Source organism: Limulus polyphemus, unplaced genomic scaffold (genome assembly GCF_000517525.1).
Source record: "Limulus polyphemus unplaced genomic scaffold, Limulus_polyphemus-2.1.2 Scaffold3607, whole genome shotgun sequence".
NCBI classification, from domain to species: domain Eukaryota; kingdom Metazoa; phylum Arthropoda; class Merostomata; order Xiphosura; family Limulidae; genus Limulus; species Limulus polyphemus.
In genome coordinates this window covers 54,349-76,599 of record NW_013669217.1, presented here as the reverse complement: position 1 = coordinate 76,599, position 22,251 = coordinate 54,349, and the positions used below count along the sequence as shown (strand labels likewise).

At 31.5% G+C, this 22,251-nt stretch overlaps 2 protein-coding genes and 1 long non-coding RNA gene across 3 annotated transcripts in view; 1 reads left to right on the top strand and 2 right to left on the bottom strand.

Moving 5' to 3' along the window:
• Window positions 1-7,830: 7,830 nt before the first annotated feature.
• Window positions 7,831-12,096, top strand: LOC106469674 (histone H2A-like). The gene has a single exon (XM_022398250.1). It carries the CDS (start codon window positions 11,291-11,293, stop codon window positions 11,705-11,707), a length of 417 nt encoding a protein of 138 aa, XP_022253958.1. The 5' UTR covers window positions 7,831-11,290; the 3' UTR covers window positions 11,708-12,096.
• A 1,691-nt stretch (window positions 12,097-13,787) lies between these two features.
• Window positions 13,788-15,650, bottom strand: LOC111088356. Its single transcript, XR_002612893.1, has 2 exons — window positions 15,358-15,650; window positions 13,788-15,304 (listed from the first exon to the last, which is right to left on the bottom strand). It is a non-coding gene; the product is annotated as an uncharacterized LOC111088356 (long non-coding RNA).
• A 288-nt stretch (window positions 15,651-15,938) lies between these two features.
• LOC106469673 (protein UBASH3A homolog) overlaps window positions 15,939-22,251 on the bottom strand; it is a 25,249-nt gene continuing 18,936 nt past the window's right edge. Inside the window, exons 10-11 of the mRNA XM_022398248.1 lie at window positions 21,519-21,767; window positions 15,939-19,690 (exon numbers count right to left, since the gene is read on the bottom strand). Coding sequence (XP_022253956.1) covers window positions 19,455-19,690; window positions 21,519-21,767 — 485 coding nt within the window. The 3' untranslated portion in view covers window positions 15,939-19,454. The remainder of the gene's footprint in view (window positions 19,691-21,518; window positions 21,768-22,251) is intronic.

The following is a 22,251-nucleotide window of genomic DNA, read 5'->3' as shown; positions in this document are numbered from 1 at the left end:
CACATTACATTACCTTTAATCTCGCGTCACGTTGTCCCCTCTTATATATACCAAACTACCCTATATCTAGCAAATACTAGAGCATTCGCCAAGATTCGGGATAGTTCTAGAAACGTGGCGTCACTGTAGTCATGTGATCTCGATGACGTAACAATACTTTAGGTATATATATATATCAACATGTCCATGCAACATTTCAGTATCTCTTTACACAGACCATCCTGGGCATAATAAAATAACGAAAATTAAGCTCATTAGAAAACACAAGATAAAAACTATTGTTGGTTAATTTTATTGCTGTTCTTGCTTCACGTGATTAGAACGTTATTTTGATATTGTATTTTCACATGTATATACATACACTCGTAACTAACTTATCTTAAAAACCATGTGTTTTTCTACCCAGAGTTCTACATAAAGTTGTACGTGTACACTACATTATCGTGTTGTCATCGGGAGAGAACCCAGAGTTCTACATAATAACATATAATAGATGTCATGTTACTGTGCTAACACCATAAAGAAAAAGTCTGTTGTCATATGAGCATTTACAAAAGAAACTAATGCGACATATGAGGACTGATTCTGTCTATACTTCAATATTTCAACAGATAGAGAACTTCTGGAAGACCTTTTGAAAGGATTTAATTTTGTTTTTCGATTTATAACTAACTATACATATTTTTAAACGAAAAGGGGGTATTGAACATTTCATTGCTAAACTGAAAATCCAGATACACCAAATCTACGTCTTTACCCTCATCTACATAAGCAGTAACCCTTTCAAAGATTTTGTTTGTTTTAAATTTCGCATTAGCCGTCCCTAATTTAACAGTGAAAGGCTAGAGGGAAGGCAGCTAGTCATCACCACATACCGCCAACACTTGAGTTACTCTTTTACCAACGTCACATTATAACGCCGCCACGGCTGAAAGGGCGAGCATGTTTGGTGGTACGGGGTTCGAACCAGCGACCCTCAGATTGCGAGTCAAGCGCTCTAACCACTTGGCCAATTAGCTAAGATATCTCCCACACCTTTAGAGATAATTGTTCTTACAAGCCTTTTATGTGGCACCTTGTCAAATACTTTCTGAAAATCCAGATACACCAAATCTACACCCATACATAAGCAGTAACCATTTCCTACGTTTGTATTTTATCCTGTTTTAAGTCCTAATGTAAATATATTTTGAAACATAAACATCAGAATATAATGAGAAGGGGCAAATCGAAGTTATATGAAATGGGCTTGTTCATATACTGCCATATTTAAACTATGGAGCTGGTTATTAACTATAATATAGGCCTAAAACTATTCTATTATCGGCCAAAGAGCTGTAGTTATACAATTTATTTTCCTCTTAAAAGACACAAATGCCTTACCTTTGAAAGGAGTGAGGTTTGATGTTATAGTTGTGTGTGGATATCTGCATTTAACCGCCTGGTAACTTATGTAATGGCTGTATTTAAGGATGGAATGAATCTGCTGTGTTTACTTGTAAAAATACTCAGCCTCGTTCCCGGGAAGACCTTGAAACACCATACAAGTAAAATTGTGTATCTGTGTGTTCAATGATATTAAGCACTTGCCATCCTAAATCGAAAGCGAGGCTCCTAACGAAAAAAACAATGGCATCGTATCACAATTGTGTTCTGATGTATGATAATGATGCATAATACAACAAATCTCTCATTCCATTGTATTCCTACAGATGCTAATATTGACAGAAGGAAACGGTGGCTTTTAAAGATCCGACGTGATGAAGGACCTCTGTTTTTCGGTAAATAATGCAAAACTAAACTGTTAATTTTCATTAGCCTAGCCTAATACTAGTAATAAGGCCTGGGCCTATATTAAGGCTATATGAAATTTTAAACATATATGGGAAATTATACTTTATAGTGCTAACACTAACATGCCTTTTTATTCAACAGTCCTAGCTAATCTATATAATATCTGCATTTAAAGATCTAATATAATGATGAATAATGCTCAAATTGGCCCGTTAACACAGTAGCCTAGGCCTATTAGGCTTGAATAAGTTGGAAAAATATTTATGGGTAACTTTGTAAAAATGTAGGGAAAATAGCATAAATGTGCATGTATCCAAACACAAAACATTAATTGGTCTTGATTAAACATGAACACTTACTTGTGGTTGTATTAACCAAGGAGTCTTATTTTTCTTCTGTGACTTGAAATACACTTTAAAACACAGACTTTTTCATTAACTTTTACTGGAAGAACATATCAGTATGATAAATTTCATTACAAAATGTAACTGAAATACCGTACATAAGCAGAGTAATGGGTAAAGGAAAATTTCATCCTAATGATTAGCATTATATTTTGTAGTCACATAACCAATTAAACACATAATGGGTGGAGGCCTAGAGCACTTAGCCTTGAGGGTGTTCCTCACAATATATTGTTATATAGGAGTGCTGTAGTAGTGTTTGAGGCACAGAAAGAATCAGATCAATTCCAGTTTTATGCCAACGTAGGATTGTTTCATTATAGTCCATATTCACTCTCGATATAGAAGACGTTTACAAAACTGACAAAGTAACAACGATGTTCCAAATGATAGGAAACTCTTTAAGTTTAAACTTCATAATACAAAAAAGGCTTTCTGTTGTTGAGGGATTGAAAAATATTCAGTGTCGCCCCATCCCTCTATCATTTAGTATCAATGCATAGGCCTAAAGTGAGTACACGTAACCTCACCAAATACTGTATATTTAAACTACAATGGAGTTTTTTTCTTGAACTTATGTACACACAATACTAAATAATTAATAATCAATAGTGAAATAAACACTACAAACACGATAATGAATGTAAAACTTTCCAGACATGGAGTTTTAAGCCTATACCTATAATACAAAGCATGACAGATGACCTCAATTCAATATCATGTGCGTATGACTCACGGAAAACCTATAGCCTTTAGTGAGGTGTTTTGTAGACACTTGTGAATGTCTCTGAATGATTGTAGTTTTGTCACTCCTTGAAACATTGGGTATAGCACCTAAATTATTTGTCCATCCAAGATTTCCCGGGCCTTTCTTTGCAGTCGCCATTTTGTTTAGGATATGCTTATATTTGAAGCATTGAGAGCCTCATTTCTATTTTTTTTGAGAATGAGGCATGAATAGTGTATTTCAGAATGGTTATTACAAATTTGAAATAATCTACTTTTATTTAATTTACTTTAGATTTATTGAACTGTCACACAATATTTCCAAATATATTAACATTGGCATTGTTTTTGGAATAATTTCAACTACTTTTTTAGTGATAGACACAAAACAAATGAGCAACAATAGTTACATTATACATCCAAGAAATCTTGAGTTTATTGCCTTATTCAATTCATCTTAATATAGGTTACTTCGTACCTGGACATATTTAAGAATCCATAACATTTTCAAACATACTACTTTTAGGTTTTAGCACTGCCTTGAAACTTTTTTTACAACATATTTTTGTGAGGAGTGAATTAAACTTGGAAATTCTATTTTTTCATTATATAGTCATAAAATTTAGTAAAGTGTATTTTGACGATGAGCACTGTCTCCATTCAGATCTGGGTTTCTCACCACGCATAGAATGAACTTTTGTTTAATGGCAGGAAAGTATGTATTACAACAATGATCAAGTCAAGTAGGCCTATTACATTCATGATTTGATGTGACTGAGTTTGATGTCTTTATCATAAAAATGGGGCGTTTTGTGCATCCCGAGAACTGTTCTTGGGACACTGGAACATACTACCAAAAAATATGAGTCTCGACAAAACCGAGAAGTCTGGTTACCTTTGTCAGTTACAATAGAAATTTAAGAGAATCTGTTTGCTTCTTATGGCTTTTTACACTCTGTTTACAAGATGCAACCTGCAGTCCCCATAGTCTTCTCTAACACTCCCTCCTTCCCTCCAAAAAAGGAAAAAAAAGCTTAATTAAGATGCTTGAAAAGTGTCCTTTTAATGTTCTCTGCACATTGCTAGTCCCACTTCCTATCTTCAGAGAAGTATATGTAAATAGTTTAAAAATCAGTCTTCACTTTAAAGCATAAAATTCAGTGCCCATTCAATTTATTTAACTGGGAAAAAAAAATTAACATCAATTTTTTTTTCAAAATTGTTTTCATTCTAATTTCAGTCTGTTATCAATTTCTAGGTATTACGTGTTTGTATCAAATGTTTTCCCTTGAATATTACCATTAATTAATCGCTACTTTAATTATGTGAAAAAGCCATAGGCAAGGAGAATACTTTACTATTGCATTTAGTTCACTGGGTCGAATAATTACAAATTTTTCAACCTGGTTTACCAAAGGTACACTAGGATTCTAAAGTTAATCAAGCTGTCTCCATAAGTGAATAACTAGCTCACTCAAATGAAATTGTTCCTGTTGTTAAACTACTCAGGCTATCTGAGCAGCATGGGACTGCTGTTCACAAATTGGATATCAAACCTGACAGTTCCACTTGTTAATTTTTTACAACTCAAGCACTGGCTCATTGTAAACTTGTCACATACTTAAACCTATTGGCAAAGTTTTCCCAAACTAACAAGATCAGTTTAGTTATGATACAACCATAATTCACCAGGAATAAGAATGTTAAAAAAATAAGACTAACTGAAAAAAACAAACAATTTACCCTCAATTGTTGGTTGGAAAATACCAACATAGTCTTCTCAGGTTCATTGACTTTGCAGCAAAGAATACCGTGTAAGAAGCATGAAGGATTAGGCTTTGGAAGTGATAATTATAAAGTGGATTTAATGAGAATCGTTGTTTGGGTATATTATTGTGTAAAAGGAAACTTAAATTGAAAGTGTTTAAAAATCTCATAAAAGCATCATTGGAATGTAAATAAAACTGGAGTTTTGGGAATATCAAATCATCTGTATCTTTTCGGCAAAACAAAATTATTATTGAAAATATATTTACAAAAATACCAATATTTAAGCCAGCCATATTTGATGAAATAACATATTTTTTGAAAAAAAAAATTAAGGTTGTATTCTGTGTACCAAAGGTAAAGAATAGTGGAAGAATTCAATATTTCTGTGAGAAACATTGGTTAAGTGATAATTAGAAAATGGATTTACCGAGCTCTGTTAAGGTGTATGTATTCTGTAAAATGGTATTCTAAGGTTCAGTTATTTACCTCTAAGTAATCAAGTTGGATCCACAGAATAAACAGAAATTCACCAGAAATTGTTTTATGGAGAAAAATCTGAATTATCTTAACCTCAACTGAATGTGAAGAAGAGAATGGACTCAATGTATCAAACATTGAATCTTTCTTTATTTTCAACACTTCCAAACAACAATCAAAGCTTTTAAAGGCATTTGTAATTTGTCACTTTTACTGGAGTGTGTTCTTAAAGTTAATGAGTATCTGTGATAATCAGAGCAATTGTTTTCTCAATCATCTTGTTCCAGACTAAAAACACATGCCATTACTGGAGTGTGTTCTTAAAGTTAATGAGTATCTGTGGTAATCAGAGCAATTGTTTTCTCAATCATCTTGTTCCAGACTAAAAACACATGTCATTATATAGGAAGAACAATGCCATTCTTCTTGGGATGCAGCACCACCCCCATGATTGAGGGGTACTACACAAAACAAGGGGTGTTCTATCCCTGGAGCATCACCTCTCTTGTCAATGGGAAAGATGACTGACACTTTCTGTACAGTATGCATTATTGCACAGCAATCTTTCCCTTGGGAAAGTACATGTTATACACTAATCGAATGACCTAATTTCTTAAAAAGTGAGAGAGAGGCTTAGTAGCTCACTTCACCAATTTTCTGTATTAAGAACACATTCTAAATATGTACAGAAATTTTGAAAAAATTAATTATATATTAATCTAGGGTTTGTTTGTTCGTTAATCACAAAGCCATGCAATAGGCTATATGTACTGTGCCCACCATTGGTATTGAAACCCAATTTTTAACATTATAAGCCTTCAGATTTACTGCTCAGCCACTGGGGGAATTAATAAGGAGTTAAGAAACATATGGTAAGCTTGCATACCACACTAAATGCAACAGTCTCAAGATTTTTTACTTTATTTAGAAAAAACCCAAGAAAACAGGTATATCTCACTAATGACACTACAATTAATGTATAAATAAACTTTATTGTACAATTCCATAGATAGTTGACCAAGTAACTGAACATGCATGCTAATTAACACTGATCTTAATACATTATTAACTTCTCATCAAACATCTCACTCAGAAAGTAAGGGTCACTAAGCTATTTCAGTCCTGTTAATCTTGTGCTCTTCAGATGATATACAAACTTTTGTTCACTAACTAATGCAGACTATAAACAACTCTACATATTCATGTGGGAGCTATGATCTATGTGAAGAACCATACATCACATCTACAAGGTGTAAGTCTTTTTGACTGAACGTTAACATGTTCTACACACAACCTATGGATCTCTGCTCAGTTGCAAGATACATCATAAATGTTTTCCTAGTCAGTTCAGTTACGATTAAAAACTTAGCAAGCACAAGCTTCACAGGATGTATCACTCTTTCCACTAAACCATGAAACTGTGGATGGTAAGGAGAAGTTGCACACTTTACACAACTCAAACAACAGATGTGTCAGGTTTTTATGTATGTATTACAGTAGGTTTCTGTGACTTGTTGGTGATACATTTCAACAATAAATAAACAGCACATAGTCAACTTGTTTTAAAATAATAAATCAAAACAAATCAAACTTATATATACAAATGTTCATTATACTGATGATTACCTCAGTTGCATCCAGAGCTTTAAAAAATTCTCTCTTTTTTGTCAAAGTCCACACAGGTTGGTTCAGTTATTTTAGAACACAATATGACTGGACAAATTATTCTTCTATACTTTGTTATTACAATACAATCTGTGATAATCTCAATTTAAACATTGCCACCATATGCTCTTTATGGCTAAACTAACAATCACGCAGTCTAGATCTATCTCTTGAACTACATTTTGGATGCATATTTATGCCCCGACAGAGGTCTAGAACATTTCTCACATTACTAGATTTTATGATGCAATAATATTCAATTATAACAAGGAGAAAAACTAAGAATGTTTTAGTAACATGATGTAATAATATAACAGTTACCAATTCATACCTAGTGTACTACACAACATGATTCGTAAACAGTTATATAAACAAACTTGTGATAAATTATTGTTTTAAAAAAACAACAACTAAATTTAACACTTGTGCTATACAACTATCTAAATCATAACTTTCGTATTAAACTTAAATAGAAACAGTCGTGTATATCTAACAAATGGCTGTTAAAGTTATTTCCCTGATCTGTGTGGATCTCTTCAGGTGCTCTGCCAGTGTATCAGCCATGGACTGTGCAGACGTACAGATCAATGGATAAGCCTTCATTCCACTTTGTGAAGTAGTCAATAACCACAGTAATATACAGGTGACCTCTTTCAGTCTCTAGGAGTGGACCAGTGATATCAAGGGCTATTTATTTTCTGTAGAGGAGAAACAATTCTTGCTGATGTTTACCCCCATTTAGGTCAACTTTTTCTCTGGGTGAAAAACACAGTAAAGTGTTCACACAAGTGCTGAAAGTCTTGACTCAAATGCAGCCACAAGAACTACTAATAAATGTTAGCATAAATGCATATAACAACACAGTAACCTCCAATAATTGTGTTATACAAAGTCTAGAGAATCTTGTGCTTCAAAGCTTTCTATAAAAAATTCACTTTTCAAAGATTTGTAACAGGTAACTATAAAAAAAAATACAAAAGATTTGTAACAATTATTTATAAAAAAATATTTTTCAACAAAGAATTCAGTCTTGAGCATTATTGAGTAACATTATCACTAGAAATTAGACAATATTGGAATCATAGTTGATAATATAAACTTCCAATCAGAACAACCTACCTACTTAGAGCAAAACTAAAAATTAACCAGGTAATGAGTATAGTTAATTAAGAATATGTTTTTCTGTTCTTATTTCTAAAGATTAAAATGCATTGTTTCATGAATTACCCTTGCTGTGAACAATGTTTTTCAATATCTCACTAATTTCAATCAAGTTAGCACTAAATACATCTAATAAGCTAACAATGAAAAACAAAGTATAATAATAATACAAGTTTTCTAAGATGCGAGTCTGAATCATCTTCCAGTTTTTTAAGCTTGTACATCAGTAGTGCTCTTAAACTTATTTATTTTCATGAACTAGTACTGCTATACCTGATAATAAACTTTCAGCTGACAATCCTTCGTGAACATTACTTAAAAAGTGATATATCTTACTAATATGTGTATGTTTTATATAGCTTGTGTGATGTATTTTCTTCTGCTACTTCCATTGAATGTAATTCTTTTACTCGTGACTTATTTAATATTTTTTGGATTATTTTCAGGTTAGGTTTATTACATTGTTAGTTACTTTATACTAACATCTTGGACACTCATTTTTCCAAGGGATAACATGGAGTTGTTTCTATATTACACTACCACCCCATTCCAGTCAACATAAAAGAACTTCTTATATTCAACCACAATTTCTAAACTACTCACCCAACTTAAACTCTTTAAATGTTGATCATCTACCACATCTGAAGGTAGTATTCCATAGGCTGAACACCCTATTAGAAACATAATAATGTATTAACAGGAGTCGTGTCAGTTTCCATATCTTAAACTTGTGCCCTCTGGTCTTTCTATCTGCAATTTTTGTTCTTTAAGCTTTGTCATCCCCCTCAAGTCCTTCTATTTAGTGTACTTTAGTTCAACTTCATAACCTCCTTCAAGCCTAGAATCATCCTGGTAGCTCTTCTCTGAGCTCTCTTCAAGTAACCAAAACTACAAAATATCACATACAGTAAAACCAGCACCATACAGAATGAACCAACTACTTCCTTCAACTGGGAAAGCAAGAGGTTGATATTAATGTAATTTAGTGAAACAGGGTCTTTGTTGCTAATAGAGTACCTCAAGGGTCACCTTGGACTTTTGTTCTTTCTTGTTTTCATTAATGATACTGATAGGGGCATAATTAGTAAAGTTTCTTGTTGACATTAATCTCTTGAGTATTGCTAGTTATACTAAGGATTACAGAATGACTCAGGTCAATTGGTAGGTTAGATAAATATTTGGTATATGACCCTTACCATATTAAGTGCAACATTATCAATAAATATTGTTTAATATAAATGGGAATCAATCAATAACACGATTGAATGAAATTATCTTGGCATGGTGGTGGATAAGTCACTCAAGCCCTGTTGCTAGTAATAAAACTAATAACAATTTAGAGTGTATTTATAGACATTTATTACAATTTAATATAGGTCTTATCTCTAAACAAATCATTAGTTAGGCTTCTCTCAGAATACAGTATCAATTTTTACTCTTCTTATCTAAGAAAGTATATTGACTTACTGGAATATGAATCAGAGGATGGTGTACTAGCTAGGATGTTTCCATAGATGAAAGAATATACCCTTTTTTCTTAGCAAAAAATGGGGAGAGGTGACCTTTGAAACTTGTAAGATTGTCTGTGGGACTGACAGGATAAAGGCCTCTGATTTCTTTGTGCTGAAGATAATAGGATGAGAAGAAATAAGTTTAAGATTTGACAAAATGCAGGCTAGGCTTCAGTTAAAGTTATATTTTTCTAATGAAGTGATTGACTTATGGAACAAGTTACTTGTGGCAGTATTGGAGGCCAGCTCTTTGCAAGAGTTTAAGTGGGGGAATCAATGATTTCCAAAAAACTATAGTTGAAATTTTTACTTTTCTTGACATGTGGATGTGCAAGAACAGCCTTGAAGCACCGAAAGGTTCCTTGATTTCTGTTGGTTATAATATCATTAAATTTATATTATCTAAAAGTCTGTAAATCATTTATAATATTAAAGGTAGAAGGTAAAAACAGGTATGTCATTATTTGAGATGATTAACGAATGTGATCTCCTAGAAAGCTTCCAGAAATATGCCTTACAAATTAAAGAAAAAATGTTGAGCAACATTTTTGATAGAATGCACAATTAGAAATATGATTATGATATTAGGAGACAATAAAAATAATTTATAGACAACTTATAATATACATGGAGTTAATGATAGTTTATATATTACTGATAATATTATACATAGGATCTATATGGACAGAATTGTTTCTTTTTACTTGTCTAAGCTGTGCACCAAGTTATCTATAAATATAATGAATATTTCAGTTTTTGTTAGTTGCAGTATGTGTGTGTGTTTGTAAGGATGAAAAAAGTTAATTTGCTGGTACGTGGTAGACTGGATGTTTACTGTAAAGCTATAATTTTTGGTCTTGTTCTTATTAAGAGCTGTAAAAAAATTTCTGCCAGAAATCGCTCTCTTTTCTTACAAACAACAATTAACATTAAAATGAAAACATCACTCTTAAGTCTAAAAAAATCTTCCTAGTTTTATAATGATGTTTTATCAAGGCCTAGCGACAAAGTAAAGCTAAGACAGAAGTATTTAAATTTTAACTTAAACTTAAGGAACACTCAAGTCAATATTTTTTTTATCATCGTTGAAAAATCTTATCAGTTTGACAAATACGAGAAAATATTAATTTAAGTCATGGATACTAATAATATTCTAATTTACATTTAGAAATGATCAAAATCTATGTATATTTTCTTATAGCCAATTTAACAGTTGGTACTTATCTGTGTAATAACATTATCTTATTTGTTTTTAAACCTAAATTTAATATACTTGCTGATTACACAGTAGGCTCACTCTGGAAAATATTTCTTTGTTTTTTTGTATAACGTTATTAACTCAATTACACCGAGTAATAAACTTGTTTATTGATATATTTCCGCTCAATTAAAAACTAATACATGTTTTTAAATGTTGGGATTACAAACTACATTGACTATACAATAGTGACTATCGGTACTAAATCAAATTGTATCTAACGTTAAGTTTCTACAACGCAGTACATAATCTCGAAGGAATACGTTTACAGTTTTCTCCCAGAAGTAAAAAATTGCACGAGTTCACAAATTACGCGGGAATTCAAACTTTAAAAATAATTGGTTAACGTGGTATACATTGTTTACTTCCTATTGGATACTTTTCAAACCTATCACGTGACAAAAGTAGGTATAAATTAGGAGTCTTCGAAAAAACACGTTATATTTTGCGGGAAAATTAAACAAGCGTTGTGAAGTCAGGTTTTTCCTTTTCAATAAAGTTGTTTGGACACTTATTTGTTAAAAATGTCTGGACGCGGCAAAGGAGGAAAGGTTAAGGGAAAAAGCAAAAGTCGTTCCAGTCGTGCTGGGCTTCAGTTTCCAGTTGGACGAATTCACCGTTTGTTAAGAAAAGGAAATTATGCTGAACGTGTTGGAGCCGGAGCACCTGTATATCTTGCAGCAGTTTTGGAGTATCTAGCAGCTGAAGTTTTAGAATTGGCGGGAAATGCAGCAAGAGACAATAAGAAGACTAGGATTATTCCGCGTCATCTTCAGCTAGCCATAAGGAACGACGAAGAACTAAACAAACTTCTCTCTGGTGTGACCATTGCTCAAGGTGGTGTTCTTCCTAATATTCAAGCTGTTTTGCTCCCTAAGAAGACTAACGTATCAAGCAGTGGAGGGCAGCCGAAAAAAGGTGGCGCGAGTCAGGAATTCTAATTTAATTATGCCTACCTAATCGTAATAAGTGACATTCCTGTCATAGTACTATTAATCATTAATAATATTCTGTCTCAGAAATGTTTGTCAATAGATTATCTGCACTATCTTTAAACAATGTATTACTGTAAGTTTGAGATTCTACGAACGTACAAGACCTGAAATTATATTACATTAACTGAATTTTGTACTATTGTAGGCCTGTTTGTAAAGATAAATATTCTGTTCTGCCAAATTTTCACTGCCACTTTTTTGTGTGTATATAAATTATAAACCAGATGTAGTGATGCTTCTTTGTAATAAAAACTTGCACTTGTACAGTTAGTCGTTAGCATATCACAATGTTGCAGTATAATTTTACAAATATCAATTTCTAAGAGTAAAAACGTATTAAGCCAAACATATCGATATTAAAATTGTTTGAGAGTAAAATTCCATGCATCTTTTTCTCTAAACTAATTTGACCATTTTTCATCGTCACACTGTTAAAATGTAAGATTTTTTTTTTTCACATTTGAACAAACTACTGACATTCAAACTCAAAGTATTTCTTGGTAAACATGCTAATCGCTAGTTTCATTTATGTTACTTTAATATACTTACAAAAATGTTTATCTTGTCTAGAAAGGAATTAGGTTTGTTACTTTGCTGAAAGTTTCTTTGGTCAGGTGTGCTTGAATCCATATGGACATTTCATATTTCAGTGGCTAGTTTCATTCGATCAAATTGGTTTTGTGAAATAGCGTTGATTAATTAAATGATTTCCTCTTGACACTAGTTTATTTTTATGAGGTTTTTAGTTTGAAAATAGAAGTTAACATTGCATTTAAAAAGAGAAATGAGTCTAGAATAAGTTGTGTACCTTAAATTCATTGCAACAAAGATTATAAAAACTTGTTGCTGTTTGGAATTTTTATTTCTTAAGTTAGAAGGTCAAATGAAAGATTTCTGTGTCTTATTTACAACAAACAACACTTGGATATGGAGATTAACCTTGTCTGGTATCTTGTACTGTTGTGGTAATCTGAAATGGCCTACCTGGAAAGTTGGTAGTTTAAATACAATGAGAAGCAAATATAGCACAGTTAAGCCTTAAAAAGTATATTGATCTATTGGAGAAACTTTGTACAGGAATTTACACTTAGAGACAGTGTAAATGTAATGATCCAAAGTTCCCCATTCTCTCCCTGTTTTACACTAGGATAAAATAAAACTTTCTTATCCTTATCAAAGTTGATGGACTTTATAGTATTTATAAAAACAGTTTAAACTTTGGTCTAGAGATTCCAAAACCAGCACAAACTGAAAAGTATTTTGATACAGTTTTAGAAGTGGTTGTCACGGCTGATATTTTAATAAGGGTAGGAACAAAGTAAAAAGAAAATGACCTTTATAAAATGTTTTGGCAATAGGAACAACGAATGAGCTTCATTAACAACCTAAGCCTTTTCTTTTCTTGACTTTAACTTTTAATAGATAGATCATTGTAGTTGCATCCACTGTAACTACACTTGAAATATCTTTTAACTTTGTAAATGTAAATAACAGAGCTGTCTTCTAATATTTCTAGTGTTTTATACTTTGAAAAGAGAAAGAAAAAAAATGTTGAAATTTTGGTTAAAAAAGTGAAGTTATGAAAGAACAAAATGTTGAATTATTCTCCACTGGAAAAAAAGTTGACATTTTGTCTTCAAGGAATGGAAGTCTAAATTTACATCCTAGTGAATTTGTAGTGAACTAAAAATTTTATAGATATTATATACTCCAGATTTATTACTAAGCTGGGGCTGGTTAAGTTACAAACTTAGGATTAAATAACTAGTTTCATCTTATTATGAGACTTAACAGTGTTTTCACAAATATTCTGTTTGGAATTTAGAAGATTTGAAACTGTAATTCGGTTATAAATAATGTTGTTTATACAAAAAACTATGCATTACTAATTATTTTGTAACATATTTTCATTACGGTTGAAAATGTAAATTTATGAAGGGAAAAAACAAACTTCCCAGATGAAAAACTGTGAAGATGCTGGATCTTGTTTGTACACTTGTTTATTGCCACAACTAGGTATATTTTGTTTTTGAACAAATTTATTACATCAGTCAACAAACCAGCCAGATACATACTATCATACATATTAGGTTTTTAACTCCAATAGTAACAATTCCAGTGAAACATTTTCTATTTATTTACAAGTGTAACAATAACACTGAAAACAAACAATTTTATGAAGAGAAACTAGATGTTAATATAAGCTTAAATAATTATACCAACTTGAATTAAATACGATCCTCTACAGGAGATAAACAAAAGGAAAATTTGTGAATGCACCTCGTAAGTACTTGAAATCTCGTAACACTAGCAGACAGATAACAAATGTTTTTATCCAAGCTGCTAAGACCTAAACACTTTTTAACATAGAGTTATCAATATGTTTACTTATTCTAGCATCTATTACGTGTTTCAAGTTTACCAAAACGTAACACATTTACAGAACCCGTAGATTTTATCTTATACAGCAAACTGTTTAGTATGTGTAACTTGGGTGTATTATGCAATTTAAATTCGATGTTTCTGTAAATTTAGAAAACTCTGGTTTCTTGACTAAAGATCTTGTTTATATTGGCTAATAATGATGAACAAAGAGAAATTTGATTGGTTTAATAAAAAAAAAGTTGATCAAATTGGTTAGCTTTACAAAGACGTGACATAAGATTGTTTAATGTTATTGGAAATACTAACTTTAATTGTAATTGAATAATTCTGAGATATGAAATGTACAAATAACTTGATATGTGAAATACTACTAATATAAATTCAAGGAAACTTGTACTTTCAAACGAGTTTAAAATCCTTTGGCAGAAATAAATCAAAATAAAAAATTAGCATTTAAAGATTTTCTAATACTCAACTTAGAGTTAGGTGTAAGTGGACATTGTTTTCTTTGTGGACTCCTCAGAGGGCAGGAAGTTATAAAAGCCTAAATATTCAAAAGATGATAAACAACACAGTTTCTTAAGTTAAAAGCAGTCTTAGCTATCTGGTTTGAGTATATCGTTGTGAAGAAAAACTTTAAGCTTAACCTTCTTGAGTTTCTAAAATTAAAACATTTTTTTCAGCTGTTTGACAAATATAATTATAGTTCATTTGCAATTGCACAGTCAGGTTACTAAACATTTCCATCGCATCATCTCTTCACTGGATGATACCTGTATTTTTAAAGAAAACTCTTTATGATCTATAAATAAATGCAATGTTTAGGGAAGTTTTTGGACCTTATCTGTTAGTGATCAAATGCTATCACGAGTAAAGTTTGTTTCTCTTTCCTAAATGCCTGCCCACTCCAGTATGAAAATAAGATATGTTGGAAACTAAAAGTCACTATTGAGTATTGTTCAAATCTAATCAAAAAGAAACCTGATGATATTACCAAATAAACTACAGAAATGTGACCAAAAAACCTGGATTACTATTCAAGTAAAACACTTTATATTACTAAATGAACTACAGAAATGTGACCAAAAAACCTGGATTCCTAGTCAAGTAAAACACTTGATGTTACTAAATGAACTACAGAAATGTGACCAAAAAAACCTGAATTCCTAGTCAAGTAAAACACTTGGTGTTACTAAATGTGACCAAAAAACCTGTATTCCTAGTAAAGTAAAACACTTGGTGTTACTAAATGAACTACAGAAATGTGACCAAAAAAACCTGGATTCCTAGTCAAGTAAAACACTTGGTGTTACTAAATGAACTACAGAAATGTGACCAAAAAACCTGGATTCCTAGTCAAGTAAAACACTTGGTGTTACTAAATAACTACAGAAATGTGACCAAAAAAACCTGTATTACTAGTCAAGTAAAATACTTGATGTTACTAAATGAACTACAGAAATGTGACCAAAAAAACCTGGATTCATAGTCAAGTAAAACACTTGGTTTAGAGTGACATGTATTGGTAAGATAAAACTTACTTTAGATGTGAAGCTTTGATTTTATAGTTGGAGTCTTGTGGTTTTCAAGTTAAAAAAAATGACTAAACTAGAGACCCAGGTTTTTCTGTTACATTTCTGTAGTTCATTTAGTAACATCAAGTGTTTTACTTGAACAGTAATCCAGGTTTTTTTTGGTCACATTTCTGTAGTTCATTTAGTAACATCAAGTGTTTTACTTGACTAGGAATACAGGTTTTTCTGTTACATTTCTGTAGTTCATTTAGTAACATCTGAACAAAATACAATACATTCTGTATCTGAACTAATACATCACTACACCTGAATTTCTTGTGTTCAAAAGTTCTTTTTTGGTATGCTATAGTAGATTTTCCAATTTCTGCTTTTCAACTAAATCTCAATTCATTGTTTCTGTTTTGTCAAGTGTAACTCAAAGCCATCTAGTTTTCTATTTTATTCTTTAAGGCATAAGAAGAAAACACATGAATTATAAGATTCTAAAGTCATTACATGAACTAAAAATTTAACAATGTTGACTGTCTGACACAATATACTATGAAAATAAACACCCTAAGTCTCACATTTAAAAGATTAACAGGATACAATACATAAAACATAGTTAAATTATATAAATAATACAAATGATATAAAAGTTTTTTTAATAACCATGAACTGAGGCTAAGCAATTAGATAATAATAAAAAGTTATATATTGATTAAATACCATAAACTATGTACAGAATGACACCAGGCAAGACTGATAATCATAACAGAATTTGGGTACCAGACATGCAAGTGAAACAAGAACCTACCAAAAATGTAACAGAAAAACCTGGGTCCCTAGTTTAGTCATTATTTTTTCTGTATTACCCGAAAACCACAAGACTCCAAAAATAAAATTTAACTACCCAAATAAAGAAACTTATCTTACCAAACTCCTGCTATTACATGTTTTAAATTTTTTCATCAGACATTTCACCTTTCAAAAGAATATTTCATCTGAACACAGTTTCCAGTCTTGAAGAAGGAAATGTGGATAATGTAGAAAGGCTGATCAGTGTCTTGTACATCATTCTACATATTCCTGTATTTAGATATATAATTGCCACAGCAATGAAAGTGCAGTAAAGCTATTAGCTTAAGTTTTTATCTACTGAAAGTGCACGTATGCTTAAGTTGTTGTTTGGCTTATCTAGAAACTAAAGTGGTAATTGGAGCACCATGTTATGTAACATGAAACCTAGTCATTATAACTGATAATATTATAAGCTGATTTTAACTTCTACGTCATATTTATTAGATTAAAACTTTTATTCTGTTCTACCACAGTTGATGAGAATTTGAGTCTTGCAATATTTTTCTTATAAGGTTTTTCCTGAAGCTTTGTTTTAAAGAAAACCTATCATCTTCACTATATAAATATTAACCAGAAACAGCTCCAAGACTTTTCAAAGTGAATAAATGACATTTATTTTTATAAACTCCTGTAGCGTATGATTATTAAATTAGTTCATGTTACCAACACACATGCCACAAAGAGACAAACTTTTACTACATGTTCTACCAATGGCAGTAATAACCAAATGAATGTTTACTTACTGGATGTATGGTTTAAAAAACACATTCACACAAAAAAAGATGGAAATCAAGCAAACCTTTCCAGTAAAATAAAAAACTCGTACATTGATTATTAGGTGTAAAACCATCAATTCACAAACAATTACATTTTGCTATTACTTGTTTTTAAAAAATCAGCTAAAAATGAAAATGGGGGAAAACATGTTCCCATTAAGCACTGATAGATCTTACATAGGTTTAACCATGCCCAGTACACCAGTAATGTGAGTTAATAAAATATTATCTCAATAAGTTTCATAGACTTTCCAACAACTTCCAGAGAAAAAATATGTCCTAAAAGTGTAATTTCAACTCGCTTCTCGTTAGGCCATGGCAAAAGCTGACACTATACCGAGTATGTTTATAGTTGAAGCATTCTTCTATAACTAGCTTAGATTACATACTTTGTTTTATTTGAAACATAACATATGCATCAAAGAAGATCAGCAAATGTTATCCCAAAAAATACAAGGTATATTTCAAAAGCTTTGTTTCCAATATTTTACCACCATTCTCCAACTTACTATTTCCATAATGAAACATACAAGTAACAGGCTACACGATGATATACTTTCATCTCAATTGTCAAAACTGTGCTAATTAATTTGCATGTATTCAGTTACAAAGTAAAAGTGTGATTGTTTTTACTATTTCTTTACGCTACAACACTAGTTGATGTGTTTAGAAAGATAAATGGCTGTTTTCTGGCAACACTACCACAGTTTGTTTGCTTTAGATCAAAACTACATTGGGCCATCTGCTGTGTTCACAGTGGGGAATTTAATCCTGGAGTTTGGCATTGTAAGTCCGTAAACTTACTGCCGTCCGACAGGAGGACAAACAACCACAGACTAAACGGTACATACATGCACAGTGCAAAACAATAAGAGCTTAAAATGATTTTCCACATCTGATAGGCAATGTGTAATAAACCCTTTTCATATCTTGTAAACAATGAGCACGTATCTTCATATAACTTATGAATAATGAGAAACACAATGTGAAACAAAAATTGTACTCAAATCTACAACATGCGTAACATACACACACACAAATTAACCCTCATCACAATTTTTACACAACATATGTCCACAAACACTAACAATCTTACTCGTAGCTTTCACAATCACTGATAGCCTTGATTATTGCTTTGAAACAAATGGAGAATACAGAAAATATAATATAATCACGGCTTTGAAATAATGGGCAAGCATAGAGATCATATTGTCAACCCTTACAACAACTTCTAAATACTGAAGAACCACAGAGATCATATTGTTAACCAATGCATCTGGCTTTCAATGCAGGCTAACCACAGTGACTCTGCTGTCAATACCTACCTTGGTTTTCAATTTCTGGGTTATCAAAGAGATCATACTGTCAACTTTTTATCTTAGCTTTCAAATGTTGGGCAACCAAGAGACCATAAAGTAAACCCATACCATGGATTCTAATTTATGGGTTACCATAGAGATCATAATGTCATCTAATCCTTATCTTGGCTTCTAATTTTTATGCAATTTTTACCTTGGTTTCTAAAAACTGAATAAAGAAAAAATTAATACTGTCAACTTTAAATTCATGCTTCCAAATATTTGTCAATCACATGCAGCATACTGTCAAAAACCATCTTGGCTTCCAAGTACTGGATAACCATAGAGAAATAACACTGTCAATTGTAAATATGCTGCTTCCATATACTGTCAACCTTAGAAATCATGTAATAAACCCATATACATAAAGAAATCTGTCTTCACACTGTCAGTTCTAACCAAGGTTTCTCCATAATGGACAGTAACAGATACTATAAATATAATAAACGTTTCCGTACAACTGAAGATGTTGAATAAATTATAACGTAATTTCTTGTTAACATTTTTCAAGTAATGGATAACCACACATCTTTGCCAACCCTAATCATAACTTCCAGGTGACCACATATGGTCAGCACTAATTATGCCTTTCACTAACTTTTGAATAATAAGTCAGTAGATCATATTTCTGCGTCGAACACCAACATTTTGATAACCCAAAATTTCACTTTCTGCTTTTATGCAGAAAAGGAAGTACTGTCTGGAGGAATAGGAACACCTGCTTGTATTGAAGTACAACAGTCTAAGTTTCCTTTTCTTCAGCCTATTTCAAAATATTAAAGAAAAATGAGTAAACACTTCATAAAAGATGTTTCCAGTCAAAGCGAATGTTTCCAGTGTGAGTCAGTGGTAGAAGAGGAGGGCTGACCAGTGTCCACTTGCCTTCACTACTCTCTTCCACAGTAACTACAGCACAGTAAGGAATCTTGTGGACAAGGTGAACAAGGTCATTGGCATTTCTAGGTGAATGACCCACCAGCTGCCGAGAACAGGTATCCAAAGTTGCTGCATGACCAGTGAAGAGTATGTTTCCTACTGATGTATATGAAAAAAGTATATTATGTTATAGAATATCACAAAGTAGTCTTAAAGAAAACATGGAATAGTTTATGGAAACCCTTTTAACTTTTATTAAGAACTGACAGCTTTACTCAGAATTTGAAGTTTGTGACTTAGATACACGTAATTAAACTATGACATAGAAAATGTTAAGATCAGTTTTTGTAATTTATTTTCAAAGGTTATACGAATTAAAGTCTTAAGTAATTTTTTTTACAAGACTATGTAAAATTTGAAAAAAAAACTTTTAAATTTTGAGATTTAGGAGCAGATTAAATCTCATTGATGAGATCCAAATTTCGCCATAAAATGTATTTATGAATGGTGTTTTATGAAAGACTGATTATAGTTCGAACATGTATAACAGTATGGCAATGTGTATGTAATAAATGTTTATATTAATAACAAAGATAAAAGCAAAGAAAACAGTGATTTGGATATTGATGTCTATTTTGATTTGGAAGCAACTGAAATTATAAGCAAAATTTGAATTTTCTACGAGTTATCTAAAAAACAAATAATATATAGCAACATCAAAATGCATTAGAATATGTATTAAACCAATATAGTACTAAAATTTCTAAAGTGAGTCTGGCTAAACTATTAATTTATAGTAATGCCAATGGTTCTTGAAGTATGATTTTTACAATATATTTTTACTCTGAACAGCAATAATTTGTAAGTACATTCGATACTTTAAAATATATTTATGCATTCTATTTCATATAATTTTTATAATTATTTTTTATCTGACAGTCTTTCTTGAAAATACACAAATGCATATTCATAAAAACCTTCAACTTTTGCTTATGAAATAATAAAGTTACAAGAAAAAAACAGAATACTGAAAACAATGGAACAAAATCCGTGTTCTCTAGCAATCTTTTAAATCAGATTTTATATGCAAAATGATTCAAATTAATATACTCCTAAGCACTATTATATTTTGTCATTTACTGCTTTCTTAAAGTTTCATAACCGTTGCCTATTTACCCTAGTTCAAACTGTTAAGTGGATCCACTTTATGCAATAGATAACTTATTTATTTTGTATGACTGCTTTCAATATTTATTATTACAATCCTAATGTTAATCCAGCTATATTTGAATCTAAAAACAGAATTTTATTGGAGTCAGTAGTGTTTGTGAAAAATGCTTAAATTACAAAATGAAAATTTTAGTAGTTTATTACTTACAAGGTAAATAAGTCCACAAGTAGTAGTAAAATAGTTAGTTAAACACATAAAAAAAACTTAACTGTATTAGTTATAATGTAAATAAGCCCACAAGTAAAAACTGTGTACAACACATTCAGTTGTTTCAATTAATAAACTCTATTATTCTGTCAACACTTCACATATTTTGCCTTTTTATTGATTACTCAAATAGGACAGGTCTACAGAGTAAATTTCAAATTTATCATTGCTTTGTCATATATTCAGATTTATTTGGATAAGTTGGTTAATAACAGCTGCATGCACCTTAAATTAGAATTGCTGACTTTCATACATGATTATAAAAACTTAAGCTGTTTACACTGAAAGAATTAGTCATCTTATTACAGTTTTCTAAGTAAGTCACTAACCCTGTATTTCAGTAATTAATAACAAATTAAACGGTATCTACTGTGGTTTCTTTCGCCTGTACAGTCTTTTACACAAAGTTTCCAGCTCAACTGTGCACACTGAATATAGCCAGAAGCAAAGCGAACTGTAAACTTAGTGCACAAAGTTCTAGAATTAAATATATATATTCCATGTTTTAACTCGGTGTTAAAGAAGTTGGGAGGCAGTAAGTCAACTTACTATTTCTAGAAGCCCTCTTCAAAAGTGTTTGTGTTATATAAAAGCTCCTGATATAGTACTGTTCACTGGACTCCTTTTTCTCCCACAGTTCGGCAGTCGTTATCAACGGGTTGTAATTAAGATCGATATTAAACCCATACTCAAGCATTTCTTGAGGAGTCATCCATGCAGGCATACTGTCTTGATACCAGGCTAGCCATTCAAAAAGCCCTGGCTCAACCCGAATAGGAATGTCATCCTGACCTAAAGCTGCACAATGGTTGGTTTTCAATAATAATAATAATAATAAAAAAAAAGTAAAATAACTTAGCCACCTCAGAGTAAAAGCAGTGACATACAAGTCTAATCCTTTGAATGGCTTTTAAAAAAATCCACAAAAAATTGTAATGGTTAGATTTTAGTTATTTCTTTATCTCAAACAATTCTAAATGTTAAATTTTACATTCAGGCAAAAAGTAATCATTCTGGTAATACAATATATTTAAGTGTACTATTATGGGCTATAATCTGAATAAAAATACAAAGAAACAATACACAACCTTATTAGCTACAAATCCCTTTGTTTGATTAACACATCCAAATTACAGCCAAAACTGGAAATATTAAAATTAATGTACCAGGTAAACACTGTTTCATATTGTAAATATCACAATTAATGTACCAGGTAAACACTGTTTCATATTGTAAATATCACAATTAATGTACCAGGTAAACACTGTTTCATATTGTAAAT